The 23,532-nt window shown below is 53.8% G+C and overlaps 1 protein-coding gene across 9 annotated transcripts in view; it reads right to left on the bottom strand.

The window, feature by feature from the left end:
• CACNA1E (calcium voltage-gated channel subunit alpha1 E) overlaps positions 1–23,532 on the bottom strand; it is a 118,200-nt gene that overhangs the window by 31,829 nt on the left and 62,839 nt on the right. For 7 of the 9 annotated variants that reach the window (XM_064664220.1, XM_064664214.1, XM_064664218.1 and 4 more), the window contains 18 exons: positions 15,675–15,790; positions 14,667–14,720; positions 14,288–14,416; positions 13,802–14,011; positions 12,400–12,512; positions 12,044–12,156; positions 11,779–11,910; positions 11,368–11,440; positions 10,866–10,983; positions 10,472–10,539; positions 9,175–9,272; positions 5,950–6,006; positions 4,447–5,052; positions 4,076–4,350; positions 3,288–3,447; positions 2,610–2,739; positions 1,998–2,057; positions 1,552–1,658 (listed from right to left, as the gene is read on the bottom strand). In XM_064664220.1, coding sequence (XP_064520290.1) covers positions 1,552–1,658; positions 1,998–2,057; positions 2,610–2,739; positions 3,288–3,447; positions 4,076–4,350; positions 4,447–5,052; positions 5,950–6,006; positions 9,175–9,272; positions 10,472–10,539; positions 10,866–10,983; positions 11,368–11,440; positions 11,779–11,910; positions 12,044–12,156; positions 12,400–12,512; positions 13,802–14,011; positions 14,288–14,416; positions 14,667–14,720; positions 15,675–15,790 — 2,619 coding nt within the window. The remainder of the gene's footprint in view (positions 1–1,551; positions 1,659–1,997; positions 2,058–2,609; positions 2,740–3,287; positions 3,448–4,075; positions 4,351–4,446; positions 5,053–5,949; positions 6,007–9,174; positions 9,273–10,471; positions 10,540–10,865; positions 10,984–11,367; positions 11,441–11,778; positions 11,911–12,043; positions 12,157–12,399; positions 12,513–13,801; positions 14,012–14,287; positions 14,417–14,666; positions 14,721–15,674; positions 15,791–23,532) is intronic. The other 2 variants (XM_064664221.1, XM_064664222.1) reach the window with 1 other exon arrangement.

Raw genomic sequence — 23,532 nt, 5'->3', positions numbered from 1 at the left:
AGCCATCAACCTATGCTCCTTCAGCCATCAAAAGTCTTGATGGAAGGAAAAGGCTCCCTTGTCCTCCACTAAAGATCCTCAAACTATTCAGTGCATCTTCAGGCAGGTGATGCCCTTGGGCCCTGCCAGACATGCTCTGAGGGGCCGCCCTGGCAGAGGAGGGATCAGCCAGATCCCAAAGATGCCTGATCCACCCTTGTGGTGGCCCAGGCGGCCTCCCGGGGGCTCAGAGCATTGTCCCCAGCCAGCAAACTTGCCCCATGCCCCTTACCCATGCCAGGGTATGCAGTCATCCCCCTGCCTTGCCCAGGGGCTGGTTCATTCCCGGGCTGTGTGAGCTGAATTCTCCCATGCTCTTCCCGAGGAGAGAGCAGGGGCTGAAAGCACCGGGCAAGGAATGGTGTGAGGAGGGTGAGGAAGGCAAAAGCAACGAGCCAGGGAGGGTGCAAGTGGGTGAGAACCAGGAGAAGGAGCTGCCGCCCAGTCTGGGGTGAGATGGGAGGGATGGATTACGGGCTGTAATCCATCGAGCGACCTCGGGGCTCCGACACAGCCGCCCCGAGAGCCTCGCACGGTACCTGAGCTGTGGACAAGGACAAGGCTCCAGTCTGCGTGGCTGCCAGGCCCTCCCCTCTCACCAGCACTAACGCCACCGCCGCCAGTGTCAGAGGCACAAAGAGAGAACAACAGCGTGACAAAGGAGCCCGAGCCTCTCCTCTCTTCTCCTCTCCCTCCTCAGGCACCAGCAGGGCACCACAGCAGCCCTGGGGCCTGCGAGCATCACCTTGGCACCACGCATCCCTCCCTGTGCTGCATCACCTGCCCCAACCAGCAGCACACAGGAGGGCAGAGCAGCATGAAACTCATCCCTGGGTGCTCCTCCCTTCCAGGGCACAGGCACCACAGACATCCCAGTACCTGCAGGTGCCACAAGTTCCGTTTCAGAGCCCAACCACAAGGTGATGCTCAGCAAGGACACACTGCAGGCCAAACACACAGCACCCTGCCCCCGTGGTGGTGCTGCAGAGGCTGCTGGCACAAACCCCACCAGCCACATCCCCATCCCTTGCAGGGCTCCAGAGCAACACTCCCCCTCAGAGCAGAGGAAAAGTCATCAGCCAGGAGGAACCATTTCCAGCACAAACGTGTTCAGAGGGCAGCTCCACCCTGCTGGCTACTGCTTCTGCTGTCTCTGTGCACCCCAAGATGTATAGCAGGTGTATAGCTCCAGCTCTGCCACCCTTATGTTTTCTCCCCTCTCTAACAGCCCCTTCTGCTCTGTTTCAAATCTACTTTCACCGTCAACCTCTTCCTAGCAGCTCGCCTTGCCTTGCTCCCTGCCTGCTTGCTCACCACCATTTGACAAACAAGGAGAAATAACATCTCTGCAGCAGCCCCACACCACTGCCAGGAGCCATCCCAGCAGCAGAGCAGAAGGGTGCAGAGAAATAAAAAAAACAAAGTCAGGGTCTAGTAACCATAAGACAGCTGAACTCTTTTCCCACCACAGCCAAGGGAAGGCAGGGAGTGACAAGGATGGCGGCCACTTACGCCAAGGCAAAAGCCACCAGTGCTCCCACCACAACGATGAAATCCAGGATGTTCCAGAGGTCTCGGAAGTAGGAGCCATCCTGCAGGATCAAGCCTTGATCAATCATCTGGAGGGGAGAAATAGAGAGAAAAACAGGCAAGGGATGAGCAGCTCAGACATCAAGTGGAAGCAGCCACTGGCAGGACAAGCTGGGGGACAGGGACACTGCTGGGGAGTAGCAGACTCATCCCTGTGTCCTGGGTATAGGTCAAGGAGCATCATATTTGTGTGGAAGCCTGGAGGCTGATAAAACTGGTGCTGAGCACTCTGGACTCCCATTGCTGAGAACCAAACTTTAGGGTCCCTGCCACCCAGATTTAGGACGAGAACTGAAAAACTGAGCTATTTCCCATCCCCTGCAAGGATGCTGCCAGTCTAAGCACCCACAGCCTGCAAGGGCTCTTACCTTGATAACCATCTCAAAGGTGAAGACGCCAGTGAAGACATAGTCAAAATACCTCAGGACCTGCAGAGAGAGGTCACGGGTGCTCTGCAGCCGCTGCCAAGCAAACAGGCCCACTTGTACCCACCCAGAACCCACTACCACCCCACACCGCGGCTCGCCTGGCTCAGGTGCAGACAGAGGGTTGGTTTCCTTGCCCCAAACCCAGCCTGTTCCCTAAGAGTTCAGTACAGTCATAAACCCAGCCTGTGTAGGCAGGAGGGAATAATTTCCTGTGCATGGCGCAAGTGGCTTGGGACTCATGCTGTGAGCTGGAATTGTGTGTCTCCACGCCAGTGCCTGTGAACACCAGCATCTAAAGTAGTTTAAGCTACTTTACTGCTGACAAGGTGCCCTGGTCTGCAGCCCGGGCTCTAAACCCCTCGTGTGGGAAGCTGGGGTTTACAAAGGAAGGTGATAAGGAAGAAGCCAGACTCCATGGCACAGTGCAGGTGCTGCCACCAGCTGCCCTGATTCCCTGTCCCACACGTGCCCCACCACAGAAGCTAAAATTCTACAGGACCTCTGCCTGCACTGCCCTGCGGGACCCGGGGAGCGGGAGAGGGTTGCAATCACTTTGTTGCGGTCGGAGTTGGTGAGGACGGGATCCTCGGCCGCCAGGGCGATGCTGCTGGCAGCGATCACCAGGAGGATGCACATCTCGAAGTAGCGCAGGTTCACGATGTAGTGGCAGGCCCTCCGCACCCTGTGGGGACACAGCCCGACACCCCGACCTGTGAGCCCCCGGCAGGCCCCAGCCATGGCCCACGCGCAAAACCGACCCCACGTCACCGCCTTCCAGGGCGGAAGGATGGGCAGCAAAGTCTGAGGAGCAAGAGAAGGGAGCCCAGGGTGAATTTGGGCTTGCTGACCCCTTTGCTTGGCTGTCCCATCCAACCAGACACCCCACAACCGGGCGGGGAAAGTCTCTGAGAAATTGGGGTGCTTATTCCTCCAGGCTGTTGGAGCTGGAGAAGAGCTACAGGGGAGTATAAAACTGCAGATAAATACAACAAGTAATGAATAAAAATCCCAACTAGCCATCAGCAATTGGGAGAGAGAGCCAAGAGTGTGGTTGGCACAGAGGGAGAGCGTTGTGGGGCCTGGGGAACACCACAGCTGGTTATCAAGACTGTTTGGGAGATATTCAGACTCCCTCCCACGGGGATTCCCTGTTTTTGGTGATGTCAAGGGGTCTTTCCCCTTGCAGCCCTCCCCAGCCCTGGGGCTCCTGTGATCCAAAAAATGTCTCACGGGTTGGTGGTGCTGAAGATGAACATGGAGCTGTGCGGCACCATCGCTTTGCCTGTCTCGCTTTTTTCCTTCTTCCGCTTCTTCTTCTCCATTTCCTCCTCATCCTCTTTGGTCTCAGCCTCCTTTAAGGGACTGGCTTCACCATCTGTCTTGTTGCTAACTGCAGGAAAGCGAGAGCCTTTGCCCGGCCTTGCACCCAGACAGCACCCTGGGGTGTCCCTGCCACATGCAGGCACATGCAAACCCCCTGACTCCCACTTTAAATCCCTGTGCTGTTATGGGGAGAGGGACCCCCCCTCTCAGATGGAAATAAAAAGAGACGAGCTGCTGGGATGAAGCAGATGAAATGGGGTTTAACAAGGCCAGTTTTCACCATGCTGTTTAATTAATAACACTGTTTAAAGCAGTTCACCTTGACAGCGAGAATGCTGTTAAGGTGTTTGAGAGGCAGCAAGCTGGTGGAGGCTGTGCACGTGTCAGGAAAAACAGGGAATGCAAGTGTTTTGCCCAGGCGGAGAGGAAGGGGGAATGAGGAATCAGATGAAGGGGTGGATGGGAAGAAGGTGAGGAAGGGACATGGTCCCCAGGGGATGGTGGCACATCAGCATTACATTTGGGGCTCCCCTGCGCAACTGGGGTGCTGGAGGGAGGTGCTGCAAGGAGCAGCAAAGAAATCCCCCCCTCCAGTTGATGGATGGGGACAGGAAAAGCCATGCAAGCGGCTTTCCATCCCCACAGGGTCCCCGAGGGCTGGGACAGGGGCTCAGGAAAGAGAGATGGGTCCTCACTCTGTACCACAGCGGAGTCGTGGACATCGATCATGATGGTGGTGCTCTCCGTGGCCTTCTCGGTGTTGGGGGTGATGGAGGAGAGGTCGGGCTCGCTCCGGCTGACGGTGCGACTGCCCTGCAGCAGTGCCTGCTCGCTGGTGTCCGGGCTGCTGCAGTCCTGATCCGTCAGGTTGCCTGTCTTACCCCCGTGGGGCTCGGGGGCTGCACGTGGGGGGCTCCCCTTCTTGGCAGTCCCAATCAGATCAGCATCGCCGGCAGGGACCCCGTTTGTCCTGCAGGAGGCATGTGAGAGAAAACAAGGTGTGAGAGGATAGGGAGAGAGGATGAGGAGCTGTGAGAATGGCAAGATGCCCTCCCCAGTTACCAACCTGATGGACTCTCCGCTCGCCTCTGGCTCCCCCTGAATCAGCGCCTCGGCTGCGGCCACGTCCCCACGCCGGTCCCCATCCTGTGCCCCCTCCATGGTGCTGGCCTCCTCCAGACCCATCTCCTGGCTGGCCGAGCGGCTCCCCAAGATGCCAGCTTGCTCCTTCCCCTCCATCCGGGCTCTGCGGTGCCGGCTGCGCCGCTGGCTCTGCCTCATCCTGGCCCTATCCTCGACGCTGCCGCCTGCCCCGTCCTGCTCGCCCGGCTCGCAGTTCCCATGGCATGATTTCTGCTGCCACATATCCTTGTCCCGCTTGGCCCGGGGCGATGGGCTCCTCCTGTCCTCACCGCCGCCGGGGTTGGCTCCCGGGACAGGCTGCTCCGGTCCCTCAGCCAGTGGCCGCTCGCCCTTGCCCTGCTCCTCGGCGCATTTCTCCAGGGTGACGCCATCCCCTGGTTTCTTCCTGCGGAAGATGCTGGCGTGGGGGTTGATGAGGGGCGGCTCGTCCTTGTTGATGCCCTCCTGGCTGGACATCTGCATGTGCCGGCGCAGCTGGCTGGTGCGCTGCTCCCACACCGACATGTGGTGCCGCCGCCGCCGCTCCCGCCTGCGACGGGGCACAGCAAGGGGTCAGCATCCTGGCTGACCCCACCTCCCACCAGGTGAAGCACCCACCCCGGATTTAATCTGGGAATCCCAGGGAGAGGAAAATGCCACCACCAGGGTTACAGGCTGTGCTAAGACTTCGTCAGCATCCCTCTGGTGCTGGCAGGGGCTGGAAACAGGGCTGAGACTGTACTTCTGGCCCCTTCAGAAGGCAGCAGGCTGATGGATGACCAGCCCCAGCAGCCTCACTGCTGCCCTGAAGCTTTCTTGTCCAGCTTCTAGGAGCAGACAGCACCCTGGCTTGCCCCACCCCAGACAGGCAGGGACCACCTTCCTCTTGTGTGATTGCCTGGAGCCACCTTAAATATGGGCCAAGCCCTCTCGCTGCATACAGGGACCCTTTTTTGCCTCTCGCCAGCACATCCCGGGTAGGAAGTCTGCCCCGAGGCTTGGGGAGCAGCAATTTTGACTGTCTGTAGGGGAAGGAGCTGTACTGGGCTTCTCTGCGTGGAGGACTAGGCTATGCCACGAAAACCTTAGCAGTGTCGTACGTTCGCCGGCAAACGCCCTGGAGCAGACAGACGTGCCCTTCCCGACACACCTAAGGCACAGGGAAACACCCACGAGCACATACACCGCTCACACACCGCGCACGGCACATCCACGGGCGGCGACACGCACGTACGGCACAGCACCACACACGGGGGGTCCGGCACACACCCAGCCACACGCACGCACGGACGGGGTGCACGGGAGCACACGGATACAGGCACACACGCGGCCACCCCCTCCCCGCCCTGCCGAGGAGGCCGGAGGGGAGCGGGGTGTGCCCCGGCCCCGCGGACGCACAGACAGCACAGGAGCCACAGACGGACACGCGCCCCCGCGGCCCACATACAGGTGGCTGCTGCGTGGCTCCCACATCGACATGTGGTGTCTCCTCCGCCTGTCTCTTCTGGGGAGGAAAAATAAACGGGTTCAATCCCCCTCTTCGCCCCTCCTTCCACTCCTGTGGGCAGCGCAGAGAGGCGTCCCCCCACCCCGGGCAGCCAGCATCTCTTTGCCGAGCGGCTGCTGGGCAGTGAGTCCCTGCACAGCGAAGTCCCACTTGCGCAACAGCAGTGGGCTGCCCACAATCCCACTGACACGCTGTGATCCATTCCGTGGGGGCCACGGAGCCCTCCCCACACCACGCAAGGGGAGAGCAGTCCTTCAGAAGCCTTCATACGTCCTTGGATATTTAACAGCTGCTTCAAACTGCTCCAAATTCACTTTTCCCAAGAAAAACGTGGCAATTGGAAAGTGGAAGGATTGCATCAGGCCAGCCCCAAGCTGCTCAGAGCTGTCACCATGCTGCCCTAGGACTACCGAGGGGAACATGAAGCTCCCCAGCAAATGCAAGGCACAAGCCCAGGGTGAGATGCCACAGAGCTCCTGTCACTTGAGCAGCCCCCACACAGAGAAGATTAACAGGGCTGGCAGTGTCCTTCACCCCCACCAGCAGCTGGGGAGATTCCAGGCTTTAACCTTCATATCAACACAGAAAAGATTCAGATAAGCACAGCTCCAAGCAAACTGCCCCAAGCAGATGCAATCACAGAATCATAGAATCCCTTAAGTTGGAATGGATCTACAAGGATCATTGAGTCCAACCCCTGGCACTGCACAAGATAACCCCAAGAATCACACCACGTGCCTGAGATCATTGTCCAAATGCTTCTTGAGCTCTGGGAGGCTCAAGACCACCCCATAAGAGTTTGAAGACGCTCCCCGTTGTCCTACCACTTGTCAAAAAAACACCTTGTCAAAAGTCCCTCTCCAGCTCTCTTACAGCCCCTTTAGGTACTGGAAGGTGCTTTAAGGTCTCCCTGGAGCTTCCTCTTCTCCAGGCTGAACAACCTTAACTCTCTCGGCCTGTCCCCACAGGGGAGGCGCTCTGGTCACGCTGGTCCTTACAGCATGTGAACAGCCCAGTGCCACGCTCAAGGCAAGGGATCGAGTTGCAGGCACCCACCACCGTCCCCACAGCAAGTGCCCGAGCCTCCGAACGCATCCACGCACCACGCTGGGCACCAGCACATGATAGCACCCGCACGCGTCCATCTGGCCACCCACTCGCCAAACGGCCCCGCGCCATCTGCACGTACCAACACAACACCCCGACCGGCACCGCGGCCGCCCGCGCCAGCCCGGCCATGTGGGAGCGCTCATCCCGTGGGAGCACTCATCCCGTGGGAGCACTCATCCCGTGGGAGCGCTCGTCCCGTGGGAGCGCTCGTCCCATGGGAGCGCTCGTCCCCGCGCGCCGCCGGACCCCTCTGCAGGCAGGAATGCTGTACCGACCTGCCCGCGCTGGGTACCCACCGAGGAGTGAAGCCATCCGTGCCCGTGCACACTCAAAGGCAGAGGCCAGCTCTGCTCTGGCTTGTCCCTTGCTGTGCCGTCCCCACTGTCCCTCCCTGGCTGCTGGCATCAGTGCAGCACCACCAAAAGCACATCAGAGCCTATGCTCGCAACACACCCCACCACGGCATCACACTACCTGCCCCAAACCCTATCCATCCTCATGAGTGGGAGGAGCTGGAAAAAAAGACTTGTGAATGTCAATACCTCTCATTTCAATGCCATGAGAACAACAAAGGAAAGGTTAGAGACTGTTTTCCCAACCAGCTCTACCTCACAATGACCAGAAAGCTTTATCAGGGATGTGCAGTGTGGGCAAATCCTTTACTGCCCTAATATATTCCATCTCCCCCTCTTCCTCTCTTCTATCTGTCCATTCTTCATTCTTTCCTACAGCCTAAATCCCTCTATTTCCTCACTTTATCCAACACATTCCCATTGGTAGCCAGAAACAGTCATGACATACAGATTCCACCATCTTTCCCATTATCCCCCCAGGTACTTGGCCAGACACAGATTTATTACAAACATCCCATCACCCCCAAAACAAGGCGAAATCTGTGGCTGCTGGGAGGGCAGGCAGGGCTCACAAGTACCCCTGGTTCCTGCTCCCCCTAAAACCATGAGTGGGGAGACCATCAGATCCCCCCACTGCCAAACCAGAGAGGGGGCTGTTGCCAACGCTGCCTCCGACCCCCCCCCAGATCAGCACTGAAAACAGCAGTTTCTCGCAGCAAATCTGCAAGAGATTCTGCTGTGTACGAGCTTGGCTGGGTTTCAAAGCATAAAGAAACCTTAAAATTCCCTGGGAAGGGATTCTATAAAAAAAAAAAAAAAAAAAAAAAAGGGAGAAAAAAAATAATCCCTTCAGCTGTACTGAAATGTACTGTTTTGGGAAACAAATCAAAACGCCTCGTTCCAATGTTGACTTTGAAAGTTTTATGTGATTTAGACCATATGACACTGCAAAATAAAGAGAAAAAAGGCATCTAGAAAGGAAAAAACAGAATTTTCTCCTGCTGAAACACAGAGACAAGGCTCCTTAACACCATGCTGCAGGTTTACGTAGTTTGAGGCTTTTTCTCCTTGCTCAAATCAAATTTCTGTACAATCAAATGTTGTTTCACAAACCTGCTCCATCTCTCCTAACTGCATTCACTCCCAAGGAAGGAGCCTGGGGGAGATTTGTGACACTGCTGCTCCCTTCTCCCCCAGCCCTCGCTGCTCTCTTGCAGCTCTGCCACAAAGAAATGCTCCCCAGGAACAAATATCACCTCTCCTCAAGAATAGCTTGAGATACCTTCTTCCTCCCCAGCCTCCTTGCCCACCCTTAGCATCAGCCCTGAGTGTTTGAGCTCATATTTGGGGCAGAAAACCCTTTTTAGCATATTTCTGCCATGCCCAAGCACTGGGTCTGCTGCTTGGGGTAGGGTCTGGCAACTTAAGGTCCTCCAGGGTGACCTGGTCCCTGTGCTGCCACCTCTCCAAAGGCACTGCTGCTCATGGGGAGCACAGTCCTAGATCTCAATCCATCCATCCATCCATCCATCCTCAGGAAGACACCCAGAGAGGGTCACCCCATGCAGGGACCTCTTTTTTTTGTGGAAGCCCCCACAACCAGCCATACCGGCTCTGCTGCAGCTCTGTGCCCTTCTCAGAAGCCTGGCTGGGCTCAGGGGTTCACTGGGGTAGCAGTGGTGGTGGGGAGGGGGTCACTCACTCGATAGCTGGCATGTTTGGGGCAGACATGGGGCTGACTTCTTTGGCTTTCTGAAGGGCGTGCTTCTGGTTAAAGGCCTCCTCTTCCTCCTGCTCATCCTGCAGAGAAAAGAGGGGCATTGCTTAGTGGGATGATGGGATTTCAAGGGAAGGTGCAGCCATGTGAAGGATCTGCAGGGCTACCCTACATGCCAAAGCATGAGGGACAAAGGGGGGGGGCTGTATTTCCAGAAACAGCCTTTATTTTCGTTGTACTGTAGGGATGCAACTTCCCCACTACACCAGATCTTACTGAAGGCATGAGCTCTACTTAAATAAGTGAACCCAGCCCACTCCAGGCAAGAGCTAGAACAGCCCCAGACAGCGTAGACAAGCTCAGCCCTCCCTTCTTCACAGCCACAGGGGCTACACAGGCATCCCCCTAACAGAGTGGGAGGTAAGGCATCCATGAATGACCCCGGCAGAGACCGGATTGATTTAATGAGTATGGTTGTGTCTCCGGAGCAAAAAATGTCATTAGGAGTCATTAGCGAGCATTCAGCCTTTTCAGAAACTCGGCACTCTCCTAATTGATGCTGCTGGCACTCCGTGGGGCTCTCCCATCCCTCTCACCCCAGAGGCAGCCAGCAGCCCCTGGAAGTGCCATCTGCACCCACTGTGGGAGGACAGGGACCCCCCCCCAAGCACCCCTCAGGCAAACCAGCACCATGCTCCATTTCGGGTCAGATTTACACCAGCGCAGAAGCCTCGCAATGAGCCCCAAGGACATGAATAACAGGCATGGGCTCTACAAAAATCTGGTCCCCACGGGATCACTGGTCTGCTCCAAAGAGCGGCAATGACCATTGCAGCTCTCTCCTATTCACAGTTATCCAGATGGTGCTCCAACAATTTAGCATTCCCCAAATATTTCCCAGCATGGTCTTAAAAACAGGTAAGCCCAATAACCTTCTTAAGCACCAGTCTAAATTGCATCCTAAATCACATTCACCGCCCTGCGGGCAGATGGGGATTAAATACTGACACCACTGGAAAGTGCTTCCCACTCCACATCTCCAGAGTGCTCCAGAAAATAACAGTCCCCACACCAGATCCCATCTGACAGACGAGGGTTATCTCAATCTGACTGGAAGCAAACAGAACTGGGGAGCTTAAATGGAGAAACAGTTAAAGCCACACTTGAAGTGTGGGTGTTCCTGGAGAGATCAGCAGGTTTAAGCACTTTCCTAAATCAAAGTCTAAATGCCTTTGCCCCCACTCCCTTCACAAAACAAGGAAAAGGAGCAGCAGGAAGGTACCTTGGTGAGCTCCTGGGCGTTGGCCAGGTTGTCCACGGCAATGGCCAAGAAGACATTCAGCAGAGTATCTGTGAGCAGCTAAGGATGCACAAGCCGTGTGTTAAGGACATGCCTGTCTGCAGCTACCAAGGGAGGGTGGCCCTGATGGCTCCTCATCAGCACAGCGAGGAGCAGCCAAAGGCATAAACTCCTCACTCATCCCATTTAAACAACCCTCAGTGCACCTCCAGACAGCTGCTCCTCTGCACTTGGGCTACCCAGCACTGCCATGTGTGTGGTGGGTCTTTCCCAGTTGGGAGAGAAGGAAGGAGTAGTGGGTAGGGAGGGGAATGCCCCCAGAGAGGGTGATAAGGTGGGGTTGTCACCACTCAAAGCACAGCAGCCATGTGGATACAGTTTCCAAACAAGGTGAGGACGATGAAGTAGATGGAGGACCACATCCCTGAGCGAACGCCTCCCTGGGAGCGGATGCCATTGTACATCACCTCGTTCCAGTCCTCACCAGTCAGGATCTGCAGGAAAGCAACACAGTAGCTCTGTCACCTGCACCTTCTTGTCACCTGGATCTCTCCCACCAATACACAGGAGCCAAGTACAGAGACCCTGTGCAGTGGATAACCCAGCTCCTGAGCATCAGCACCTGAGGGAGATCACACTGGAGATTGCTGAGGATTCACATCTCCTCAGAAGAGTTTTGAAACTCTTCATCTTCTGTAACAGAGGTGGAAGAGTTTCCATCTCTTGCCATCCACTTTGTTACACAGGAGAGGGAGGAAGCAAGTTATATCCTAACAGCTGATAGAGGGGAGCCTGTTTGGTTTAAAGAGCCCCTTCCAGCCATGGGGGAGTGAGTCCCAAGTCCCTTCAGTTGTGTTCCCTTGCAGTCCAGCTCCTACCTGAAACACTGTCATGATGGCCGCAGGGAAAGTGTCGAAGTTGGCTGATGGAGTCCCATCCATGAAGTTAAACCTGGAAAGCGGAACCGGAACATAAACGGGATGAAATACCAAGGTCAACAAACCCCTGACTGCTATGCTATCAGCTCTCTTGTGCTTACGAGGGCCTTTCCCCAGTCCAGAAAAGGTCTCCTGAATATTTGGTGCGAGAAACCAAAAAGTCTTCTGGCTAGAAGGACCCCCCACAGCCCAAAGGCACCCCCCAAGCAGGGACTTTTGTGTGGGAGAAGTACCACTGTTAGGAGCAGACTGAGGGGGAGGGCTTACAGTCTTCCTGGGCACCTAAAGAGGGTGTCATCACTTGGTTTTAACATCAAGAAATTCCTATTCCTCAGACTTGAAACAACCTACCTGCCTCCAAACAGCTGCATTCCCAGCAGGGCAAAGACCACAATGAAGAGGAAGAGGAGGAAGAGAAGACTGATAATAGACTTCATGGAGCTCATCAGGGAGACCACCAAATTTCTCAGGGATGCCCAGTACCTAGAAAAGAGAGACACTGTTGGAGCACTCACAGTGATGCTGACCTCACCAGCAGGAGAGCAGGAGTGACTGGATCTGGGCTGCAGCCCCAGTCTGAGATGGAGACTGACAGGCTCTGATGGTTGGTACGCACTTGGTTATTTTAAATATCCGTAGGAGACGAAGGGCTCGCAGGACACTGATCCCAAAAGAGGTTCCTGGTCTGAATATAGCCCAAACCACTTCAAAGATGCTTCCCACTGTGACCTGAGAAACAGACACAGCCACAAGTCAAAGACAGCCTCAGGACAGGCTGTTGCAGGAAAACATGATGTGCCTAAAGATGAGGCATCCACCACCCTGCCCAAGACCTGGTGTATCAGGATGGCACAGGGAGGCTGCCCCAGCAGAAAGGGCTCCCCTGCCCACTGTGAGGGCCATCCCATTCTCCTCCTTGGTGCCTTATGTTGCATCTCCCCCCACACCCACAGCATCTCCAGGCCTGCTTACCCCACAGTCAAAGCAGTTGAAGGAAGAATGGAAATAAAGGCGTGGCCCCATCCCGTACATCTTTAAGGACATCTCCAGCAGGAAAAGCCCAAGAAACAGGAACTCTGCATAGTCTAAAAGAGAAAACCCAAACATGCTACCTTGGGAACAGTGCATGCACCCACCTGTCACCATACAGCACACCACAGAAATGGGACAAGTCAAGGACCACACTGTATCCTCAGGATCTCAGAGTCTGGGATGAGGGAAGCTTGTCTGTGAGGAGCTAAATTGTATGTAACAGAGCATCAACCCCATGGCTTAATTCTTCAGGGTAGATACACCTGTGTCCCAGGGGTTTGGGAGGACCAGGGATGGCCAGCGCAGAGCAGAGCAGCTCTTCAGCATGATTTGACAGTGGTTGAGGCGTATGCAAAGGCATCAACCACATGACACTATAGGGGAATATTAGCAACCTGGATTTAAATCATTGCACGGCTGGAACTTGGCCAGAGAAACCAAGCCGAACAGCCAAGAGCCAGTGAAAAGCTTCTCCAGCTATTTCCTGAACGTTTAGCAGGCAAGAACCTGGCTCTTCCCCTTGTCCAGAAGATGCTTCTCACCAGGACCAGCTGCCGTACCACACCGTGGCGTGCTGGGATCCCGGCAGGCCCGAGCACACCATTGCAGATTTGGGTAGACACAGTGGTTGACAGGGACATTTTCAAGGTAAGAATAACAAGCAGCACTACTGCAGCAGCAGCAGCAGCAGCTCAGGAGTAACACATGACTGCCGTGGGGCTGACCACACTGCTCTGCACTTTGTCCACGCTAGGATAGACATGGGCGTAGTGCCTTTGAGACCTGACCTTGTACCATGGCCCACGGGCTGAGGGATGCTCCTGTAACTGGAAGCTTGGAATGCCCATGCCATGCTCTGCACCAAAATTTTGACTCCATGACCAGTCTCGTCCCTGCAAACTCACACCTTTCAGCAATTGCTTGTGGGCATTCAAAGACGTGTCTCCAGCAAGATTTCCATCACCACTGGTCACAGTTTTAGGATAAATCCCACCGAGACCCACAGTCTATTTCTCTCTGTTGACAAACGCATTGGACCCGAAGGACACGAGGCTGGTACAACCCCTCCACATTTGGTCACAGGACTGAGACAGCCCTTAGTGGCCACAGGGCCAAGGGCAAAGCTAAATTCCGTGGCTGTACACACTCCTTTGTTATCAACAGTGAATGTAATTCAGGTTATTCCCCACCCAGCTCCATACCAGCATGGTTCTGGTGGGGTTCATCCCCACATGCCCTGAGGCAAGGAGCAAAGGTGTGCTGCAACCTCCAGCTACCAGAGACAAGAAGGTTTTGCCCACCCAGGCAAGCTCTCACACCTACACAAAGCCCAGGGACTCACAGAGGAAGTGGGTGAGCCAGGCTGGCTGGTTGTGATGGACGATGGCCACACAGGCAGTGTTGAGAGCCACCAGGCTCAGGACGATCCAGTAGAAGACCTGGGATTTCACCATGTGGCGAACGGAGATGCGCAGGAGTCGCTCCTTGTGTCGTAAGTAGGAGGCACTGTCCATTCTGGCACCTTTGAGGCCAGACTGACTCAAGGGGTTACCTAAAGAGGGGGGATAAGGAGTTGGGTGCTTCAGTCAAGGTGAGAGAAGGACTTGGATGCTCCAGCCTTCCCTGCAACATGAGACAGGACAGGCGGCTCACGGACATTGCTCTTAAGGGACACAACTTATCCAAATGGTTATTAAGTGGCACAGGTGACAGCAGCCGAACTAGCAGAGAGGGCTGATCTGTGACAGCCTCCACGTGATGGGTGTGACTCTGGCAACTCAATAAGCTGGCAGAGGTTTTGGGGAAGCAAGCTGCAAACTGCACTGACCCAAGGTTGGATGAAGAGGTCTTCTCTGTGCCAGCCTCCGCTCTCCCACGGAGGAGATATCGACACAGTGCTCGTCACTCGAGCCCATGGCATCTGTCCGGTTCCTTTTGATGGTGGCTCGCCTGAGCACTGGGAAGGGAAGAGGAATGGGTGTTGGACAGTGGCAAAATTCTGCCAGCAGCCAGCTCATTAACCAGGACCTGATGACCAGTGCTTAGGTCTGGCAAGAGGGGTTAAGCTCAGGGGTTAAGCTCTCAATCCACCTCCCCACACCCCCCTCATAGGCTGCAGATTCCACTGAGGCACCCCCAGACCTCCTGTTTCAACTAGGCAGGCAGAAAGAAAAGCAGGCAGATTTTAAGGGCGTTGCTTGTCTTACCGTCTAAGGCTGAGGTCCCAGAATTTTTGTTCTCTTCAGCCAGCATGACTTCCTCTATGCAAAACACACAGTTCAGCATCAGGAGATGAGACACCATCAGACATCACTGCCTTGTACCTAATCACCTTTCCCAGCCCAGAGGCTGGCTCTAGGTTGCAAACTCTTATCAAGTATTGGTTAGCAAGTGGCAGCTACCACACACTGGGTCAGAAAGAAAAATTACTTGTAATTGTCCCTTCTCCCTCCACTGTCATTAACCTCACCATGAAGCTGAACATTGTAGTCAGGTCAGGGGCTCTACAACTCAACCCAGGGCCAAAACTAAGGCCTGGGGCTCAGGGCTCGTTTCAAGATACCCATATTTTACAAGTCTGAATGCTAGATGAAAGTGTAAATCTTCCCTTCACAGAGCTCAACGCACTGACCTGATTCCTGTGAGGAGCAAGCAAGGACATGGGCTGTGGCAACACCCACAGGCTGTCACACTTGGCTGGGTGTCAGCAGGATGCCTGGAACCTCCACCACCCCAAGCCCTTGCTCAGGTCCACGAACCCCAAGGCAGGAACCAGTAAGTGCATCCCCTCCAGACAGCTCCAGGAGGAAATTTAACTGGAAAACCAGTCTCACCACTCACTGCTCTACATTCCCACTGCCCACCACTGCAGGGGACTCCAGCAAACGTCAAGAGAAAGGAAACCACTGCAGAGCAAAGCTGACAGCCGTGTTGTTCACAGCCTCCCCTGGAGATGTAGCAAGCCTCATGTTCAGAACCTGACAGTTTCATGCCACAGAACAAGAGGTTTCATCAGCGGTTGGTGATGTCCTTGTTTGCAGCCTGGCCGGGCCGTCACACCGAGCTCACCCAACATCACCACGGGAGCACCTGAGCCACTTCAGGGTTGCACTGGATGTCGCTCAGGGATTCCCTTCCAGCCCTGCCACCCCACACGACCGGCAGTCTGTGGTGCCTGTAGTGCCCTCAGAGCCCCTCGGCCCACCAGCCTTTACCCGCTTTGTCTATCCATGCCCGGTATCCGTTGAGCTCCCGCTCGATCTGCTGCTGGCGCCGCAGCTTCATGAAGGCTCGGCGGTTCTCCACTCGCTCGCGCTCTTTGGCAAACTCCCTGGGGAAGGGCAGAAGGGAGTGGTGAGAGCAGGCCCGAGGGGCAGGAGGATGTGCAGGGGGCTGGAGAACCACGGGGATGGCAGGGACCAAGGGTTTGCCAAGGTGATTGCTGGGGAGATGCACAGCCATCCCTGGCCAAAGCACGGCCAGGGGATGGGTGAATGATCAGGGGGAGAAAAGGAGGCGTGGATGGACATGAGCAAACCCCCTGCTTGACTGCTGAGTCCTGCATGCCCCAGCTGGGAGCTGCCACCATTCAGGGAGGATGCTCCCAGTGCCACCCAACTCCAGAACAGGCTCAGCTTCTGTGTGTCCCTTCAGGGAATAAAAACCAGGCAGTGCAAAGAGACAGTGAGGGGATGGAGCAGGGCAGGTCATGTCCCCCGCCTTTACCTCCTCCTCTGAATTCCTTTTCTTTCCAGTTTCTCATTGGATTATTTTCCCAGGACTTGAGACATCCCTGTTGTCCTCCTCTGGATTTCAGTGTCTCACAAAAACTGTCCAAGTGTGATGACCGGCCCAGAAGAGGACAACAGCTTGGGGCATCTCTGCAGTGGGCAGGAGGTCAGGCAGGAAGTCAGGAGCTCCGTGCAGACCAGGACATATCAAACACTGAGCAACACTGGCCAGAACTAATGCTGTGCCTGCTGCAGCCTCCAACATATGTGGTGCACAGGGGCAGTAGCAACCATGTGCTCACATGCACCCCTAAGCACACAGATAAACACACTCCTCAGTACACAAGACAGGATTTCACCTATAGCCCAGCCCAAAGCTGAGTGATAAGACACCCCCATTCGCAAAGTACATTGAATACAAACAGAAAAATGGAAATACTTGGCAGGGAACACAGGAGTGGCAATGCAGGCAATCTCCACTCACACCAGGGGCCGTATGTAAGATGATATGGCCAGACCTGCTTCTAGGAGGTCCCACAGCCCATGTTTGCACACACCATATACCTGGGGTACCTTGACCCGAAAGTTACACCTCCACTGATGATCACATTTGCACACAGGGAGCATCCCTAATACCAGACATCCCCCCAGCACACCCTTCCTTCCTTGCCACATCATCAGGGGGGTCACAATCTGTTGGCTGCAGCTCCCTGTTCCAGCCCCAAGTCCCAGCATCCACAGAACTCCAGCCCATGCCCTCATTCCCCCTCCTGGTCCCAGGGTGCCCTGAGGGAAGCATGATTACAAAGAACAAATGGCACTGTTCTCTCTGGAAGATGAACATCTCTCTCCCCAGAGACTAGCAGCTATCTCAAGCCTCGAAAAATAAAATATGTTCAAAAGAATTGAAAGGATTGGTCTGTCTGCTGCAGTGAGAGTTCAAGTGCATTACCCCAGCTGAGCTATTACACCCCTGACACCGTGTGGGCTCTCACATGTGTGTGTGTGTGCATGTGTTTGTGTGGAAAGCCCTGAATGTTCCCTGCAATCTCTTGTTTAAGGTCCCCAGACAATTCAAGCGTTTTTAATTCCACCCCAGGAAGGTGAAGTTTCCTGCCGCTCTGGCATTAAGCACCAAATGGCTCTCCCCCTCCAGCACTGGCTTTCAGACTGAAATGAAACTTTCTTCCCAGGGCAGGGAAGGGGAAGAGAACAAAAGGCAAGGAAGAGAAAAGCAGCCTAGGTGAAGGCAAGGAGGGTGGGAGGAGATGGGGGAGAAGGAAGGAGCTCTCACAGCCAACAGTGAAATGTACTTTCAGTGTTGGGTATGCCATGCCAAAAACCCTCCTTGCCCTATCTGGAGGAAAGGCAGGAGCATTTGGCTGTGCTATCATTCCTCATTAGCCTTTGTTTGCAAATTTGGGATGTCAAAAAATGAGAAGATGCCATTTGCAGTCTGAGTTAGTGGGGAAGTTGCCTGTCTTCCTCTGGTTTGGTCCTCTGGTCCTCCCAAGGCCTGAACCTCTGCCCCACAGGCCATAACCCCATGTCAGCCAGCACCTTGGCAGCACTCTTCCCAGCCAGACCCTGTCCATATAGAATCCTAGAATGATTTGGACTGGAAGAGATCTTAAAGACCATCTCATTCCTTGTCATAGGCAGGGAAACCTTCCACTAGACCAGGATGCTTCAAGCCCCCTCCAACCAGGCCTTGAACACTTCCAGGGGTGGGGCAGCCACAGCTTCTCTGAGCAACCTGTGCCAGGGCCTCTCCACCCTCACAGGGAAGAATTTCTTCCTAATATCTGACCTAACCCTGCCCTCTATCAGTTTGAAGTCATTCCCCCATGTCCTGTCACTCCAGGCCCTAGTCAAAAATCCCTTCTCCAAATCTCTTGTGGCCCTTTAGGCACCGGAAGGGGCTCTAAGATCTCCCCCAGAGCCTTTTCCACTCCAGGCTGAACAACCCCAGCTCACTCAGTTTGCCTGCAACTGGGAGCACTTGGTAAGCTTCCCCTGCTTTACACCAGCTGGGAATCAGGCCACTCTGCCACCTCCTGCTTTGCCATCCCTGTCTTCCAGCTCCTCCTCTGCTGAGGCTGGTGCCTCCTCTTGCTGCACGGCAAGAGAAGCCACCCAGCTGAGCCTCAAGTCACCTTTTGCTGAAGAAGGGAATGGGAGCACCTTTTCCAGAGCCCACCTCATCAAGCATTTTCCCCCTACCCAACCATTTGCCCACAGAGCACTACTTTGCAGGGAGCTGGTGCCACACGCCTTCAGGGACAAGGTCTGTGCAGCTGCGGCAGCGTCTCGGAGGGAGTCGCTTCCCACACACTTGATCCCTAATGGATCTTAATTGCTTTTGTCCATTAGAAGCAGGAAGAGGTGGCAGAAAGGGGAGGGGGAAAAAAAAAAAAGTTAATCTCAACTTAATGAATTATTACATTTCAGAGAGACACGTTACCGAGCAGGGCAGCAGCGGGGGCTGGTGACATCTGAGAGTGGGTAGGCGATGCTGACAGATCAAGGATTGCTCAGAGCCAATTTGCAGCAGCGGGTAGAGATAATACTGTGTGTGAGTGAGAACAGGGCCAGCAATGGTGACTGACAGCCGCTTGGGAAGGCTCCAAGTCACAGGCAGGGCAGCATCCCATCACCAAGAGAGCAGGTTCCTGCCTCCCATTGAAGGGCTCTGCTCCCGGTGTGTTTGGGTTACATTGCCAGGGATGGCCCAGTTTTGCCTCACAAAGAACCCAGGGCTTGCTGCCCCACAGGGTCCCTGCAAGGGGGTTCAAGGGAGCCCAGCAGATTGCACAGTCTCCACCAGCAACACCTCTGCTTGTCCACCTGGGTCTCCAGGCCCTAAATCCTGATGGCTCCAGCATGAAAACATCCACCCATGATGGTTGAGCTCCACACGTGCCAATCCTGTGTCATTGCAGCCCTTCTCTGCCCACTCTCATGAAGCTGAAGGTGCTCACAGAGCTTTAGAGGTCAGAGTGCTGAGGGTCATGGTGGGATCTGGGGAGCAGTGTGTGCCATCTGTCCTCCTGCACACAAGGGCACCATCCATCCACACACCATGCCCAGCCTGCCGGGGCGATCAGAGCACAGATGGTTTGCTCCTCCTCTGCCTGCAAATTCTCCTCTACAGCCTTGGCGTTCCCCTCATGCAGCCTGGGAGCATCTCTGCCCCTGGTAGGAGACCTTAGGGGACACCACCATGCTCAGCCACCTTCATCTCCACGTCCCCACATCCTCCCCCGCACCAGGGCAGTGATGGTTTTACTGCAGTGTTGTGTTCTGCTCTAACTGGAGAGGTCGGGTTTTAATGGGAGAACCACGCATGTGGAAGCATCTAGCTTGAAAATGGCTCCCCTTTTTTGAAAAAAAAAACAAACAAAACAAAACAATAAAAACAAACACTAAAACACAAGAAAACAGAAGAACTCCCAACCAACCAACCGCAATAAAACCAACAACCAAAAACCAGTTAAGAAAAAAGAATTTCACAGATACTGCAATCCACTTTTCTACTTTTTGGACCATCTTTGAGTCCAGAGCAGGTATATAGTGCTGGTCACCTCACTATTGTGGGCTCCATGCTTTGAAACAACAAGCCAACTATCTTCAAACCCATCAATTCACCACCCTTTGCAACCATTAAAGTTTCTTCCAGCAAACCAGTTACCAAACAGGTCTTAAAACCACATAAGGCAGCAGAAAGGATGGGATGGGAAGCAAAAAAATACTGGATTACACACTGAGGTGAGACAGCAGTACTATGCTGCTATGAAAAAAAACAAATATAATGGCATGCATACCAAGGAAGACCATCTGTAAGACATCAGGTAATACTGCTGCTCTCCTCAGGTCTCAGCTCATGGCTCCACTTCAGGTTTGAGCACCACAGTCTGAGGGAAAACTGCCTTCGAGACTCCAGGAGGGTGTCAGAGAAGGTTATGGGACAGAACTGACAACAGACGGTGTGGGAAACACAGCTGAGACAGTTGCAAACCAGGGGGATCAGATGGTATTTACCCAAGAGGTGTAAAGGAACTGAAGTAAGAGTGTTGAACTGACTGTGCAGTCTGTAACCTGGAGCTTCAACTCAAACAGACGGTGACAAGCAGCACAGCAGAACTGGCACTGCAGACCAGGATTACTGCACTGAACAGACAGCAAGGGCAGGAGCAGGGTGCCCAAAAGGTGCAAAAACCTCTGCAGAGGGAAGATGTGCTTCACAGGCCTGCTTTGTAGGAGGAAATAAGTTTTTTGGCCACAGAAAATTGCTTGATTTAAGTTCACTTGAACTGCCAGAAGTCGGAGAAGATTCAAGGCCAGGCTGGATGGGGCTCTGAGCAACCTGGTCTAGTGGAAGGTGTCTCTGTCCATGGCAGGGGGGTTGGAATGAGAAGATCTTTAAGGTCCCTTCCAACCCAGGCCGCTCTGTTATTCTCTGAATCAACAAGGATAACTGTAAGGTCTTGCACACAGGACAACATAATCCAGGAGGGCAGCACAGCCTAGGATCTACCCAGCTGGGAAGCAGCTCTGTGGAAAGGGTCCCGTGGGTCCCAGTGACAAGCTCAGTGCAAACAAAGAGTGTGCTGCTGCAGCAAAGGAAGCCAGCAGGATGCTGGGCTGCATCAATGAGGGCATCACCAGCAGATAAGAGGGCCACCAACATTCCGGTTGTGGACTCCCAATTTCAACATTTTTCCAAGGGTAACAACACTGAGGTTTGTATTGCTGTCCCCATTGCCCAGAGAGCTCCATGTGCAATGATGCAGCAAATGCAGCAATAGGACAGTCAACTCATGCTGCAAGGAAGCTGCAGAAGGGTGGTGGAGGGTCTGGAAGCCCCACCAGCCAGAAGCAGAGTTGGAAGCTCTAGATTGCATTTCACTCTTATCAGGCAGGGCTGGCATGAGCAGCACAGCTTCACTGCTTCAAGAGCCCCGGGCTTTGTTCGCAATCACTCCCACTGGCTCATGCAGTGCTGGAAAAACGTCACTCCTCCCCTTCCCTCCTATGCTCCAGTTTTTATCCTCTTTAGGCAGAGAACAGTTTTACAGTCACCCTTTGCAAGCAACAGTGATCTGCAGATAAAAGGTGCATGGCCGGTACCGCAGGTGAGTTACAGCACGGGGAAAAAAAATAACCAGTTTCCAACATTTCACCATGTTAACTTCCCAGGAGCTTCCAAGCACTCTAATTGAAGCCTTCAACACACAGATACAATGATTTCAGAACCAGCCATCAAGCGTGAAACCTGCAATACAACTATTAGATGTGCCAGTCCACTGCTGCAAACCAAACAGCAGCCTATGATGCACAAAGGACAGATAATTCTATGGATGTCATTTGGGGTGTCCCGTCGGCTTCACCCAACAGCAGTGCCCAGCACCACCTTACAAGGGTAGAGCTGATCCTGGAGGAACTGGGCATCTCCAAAGCCATCCACCAAGTCAAAGAGCTGCAGCCATGGCCATTCTATTGCTGTCATCAACCAGGATCACAGAAATTACAATAATCTGGAACAAACAACTCCAAAAGCAATCTATAAGCACAAATATCTGCCTAGTGCTTTATCAAGAGGACCAAAAAACTGAGCTTTTCACCCGCAGTCTGCAGACCACGGGCAATCCACAGAGCAGGTTTGCAAGGAGGCACGAACAAGAGCAATTTTGAAGCAATTGAGAGACGCTGGCAAATAATTTGCCAGGAGAAATCAAAGGGGAAAGTCACCGAGTCATCTTTTTGTTGTGGATTTTTTTTTTTAAATCTCGTCCAGCTGGCTGTAAGAGGAGTCATTATTCCCCTGTAACACTGGAGGATATGGCACACCAGACACGCACATCCCTTGTCAGGCAGCTTGTTTGCATAGGGCTTGGAGGCCCTCTGCAGCAAGATGGTACAGCAGAGCATGGCAAAGAGGCTCTCATTGAATATGGATGCCCACCTGCCTGCTGAATTGAGATGAAGGTCTCAGAGGCTCCTTTGCTTCACTCATGTTCAAATACCACGTCGATGACAAAGAGCCTCCCCAGAACAAAGTGACGAGCGTGGACGTTTCTCGCCAAATGTGGCCCAACCAACGTGCAGCCCATGGGGGTGCCGTGGGGCCTGGCAGGAGGCATCACAGCCCACCCTCCTCGTCACACCCACACCTCCACTCAAAAGTGGCTTCAACCAGTGAGTCCCCAAACACACAACAAGCGCAGACATTTCACATCTCATCCGGGCCGCTCCCAGAGATCCTACAACCAGGAAAGTGAAAAAACAACACGACGCTTCCAAGCTTTCAAGTTTCCAACTAAGTATTTCTTGGGCATAGAAGCACAGAGTTATTAAGGTTGGAAAAGCCCTCTAAGATCCTCAAATCCAGCACCACCCTGTTCACCACTAAACTGTCCCCAGGTGCCATATCCATGTGTGTTTTGAATGCTTCCAGGGATGGTGATTCCACCACTACCCCAGGGCACTCTGTTCCAACGCCTGACCACCCTTTCAGCAAAGAAATTTGTTTGTTGACACCTTGTTCTCAACTCATGATCCCCACACAAGCCTTCCTGCGTTGTGGCAACGTGTCTCCCCACATCCCCCTCCATGAGCTGCCTACCTCCAAGGTACTAATCCTCTTCCCAGTGTTTTTCACTTCAAACCATCTGATCCTGCTCAAGTGCATGGGGGCCCAGATTTTTGTGGAGAGCCAGTGAAAAGAAGTCCATCTCCATCGAAAATGTACACTTGTTCCCTCAACACCTTTATTATTAATTGCTATAAAACTTAATTTTATTCATCGTTCGTTATGCCTCCAAATTGGATGGGAAAAAAATTCAAATTAAGCAAAGTGAAAAGATTTCAGAGATGGTACAGAAGGCTCCTGAAGGAACTGAAGAAAACTCTCCGGAGACTGGGAATGTAGTGCTAACCCAACCTGAAAGAAAGATCTTAAGACAAAGAAATCTTGCCAAATTGATCCTTTAATTATAACATTAGTCGTTTCTTTCAAAGGCTTAGTGCAAGAGCTGGGGGTGGGGGGCAGAAAAGACTTAAAGGGAGAAAAGACTTAACATCACCAGGATGAGTGGAAGCAATTAGGAGGATTTAAATTACTCTCTTGTTTAGTACAAGGCAGATGGATTTCATTTTTATTGCCATTGTGCTCGACTTCTTCCTCTGTGATCAGCTTCCAAAGGTCTTCTCCTTGGCTGGCCTGAGGATCCAGCCTTCCCAGGTCAGGCAGCATCCACTGTGCACCCACTCAGCTGTTGTTGAAGACCACAAATACCAGCGATTATAGCAACTTTGTTACCCTGGAAAGGGGTTGGAAGTA

This window comes from Pseudopipra pipra, chromosome 9, assembly GCF_036250125.1.
Source record: "Pseudopipra pipra isolate bDixPip1 chromosome 9, bDixPip1.hap1, whole genome shotgun sequence".
NCBI classification, from domain to species: domain Eukaryota; kingdom Metazoa; phylum Chordata; class Aves; order Passeriformes; family Pipridae; genus Pseudopipra; species Pseudopipra pipra.
Note: the sequence above shows the minus strand (reverse complement) of the source record. Positions and strands in the feature narration are given on the sequence as shown.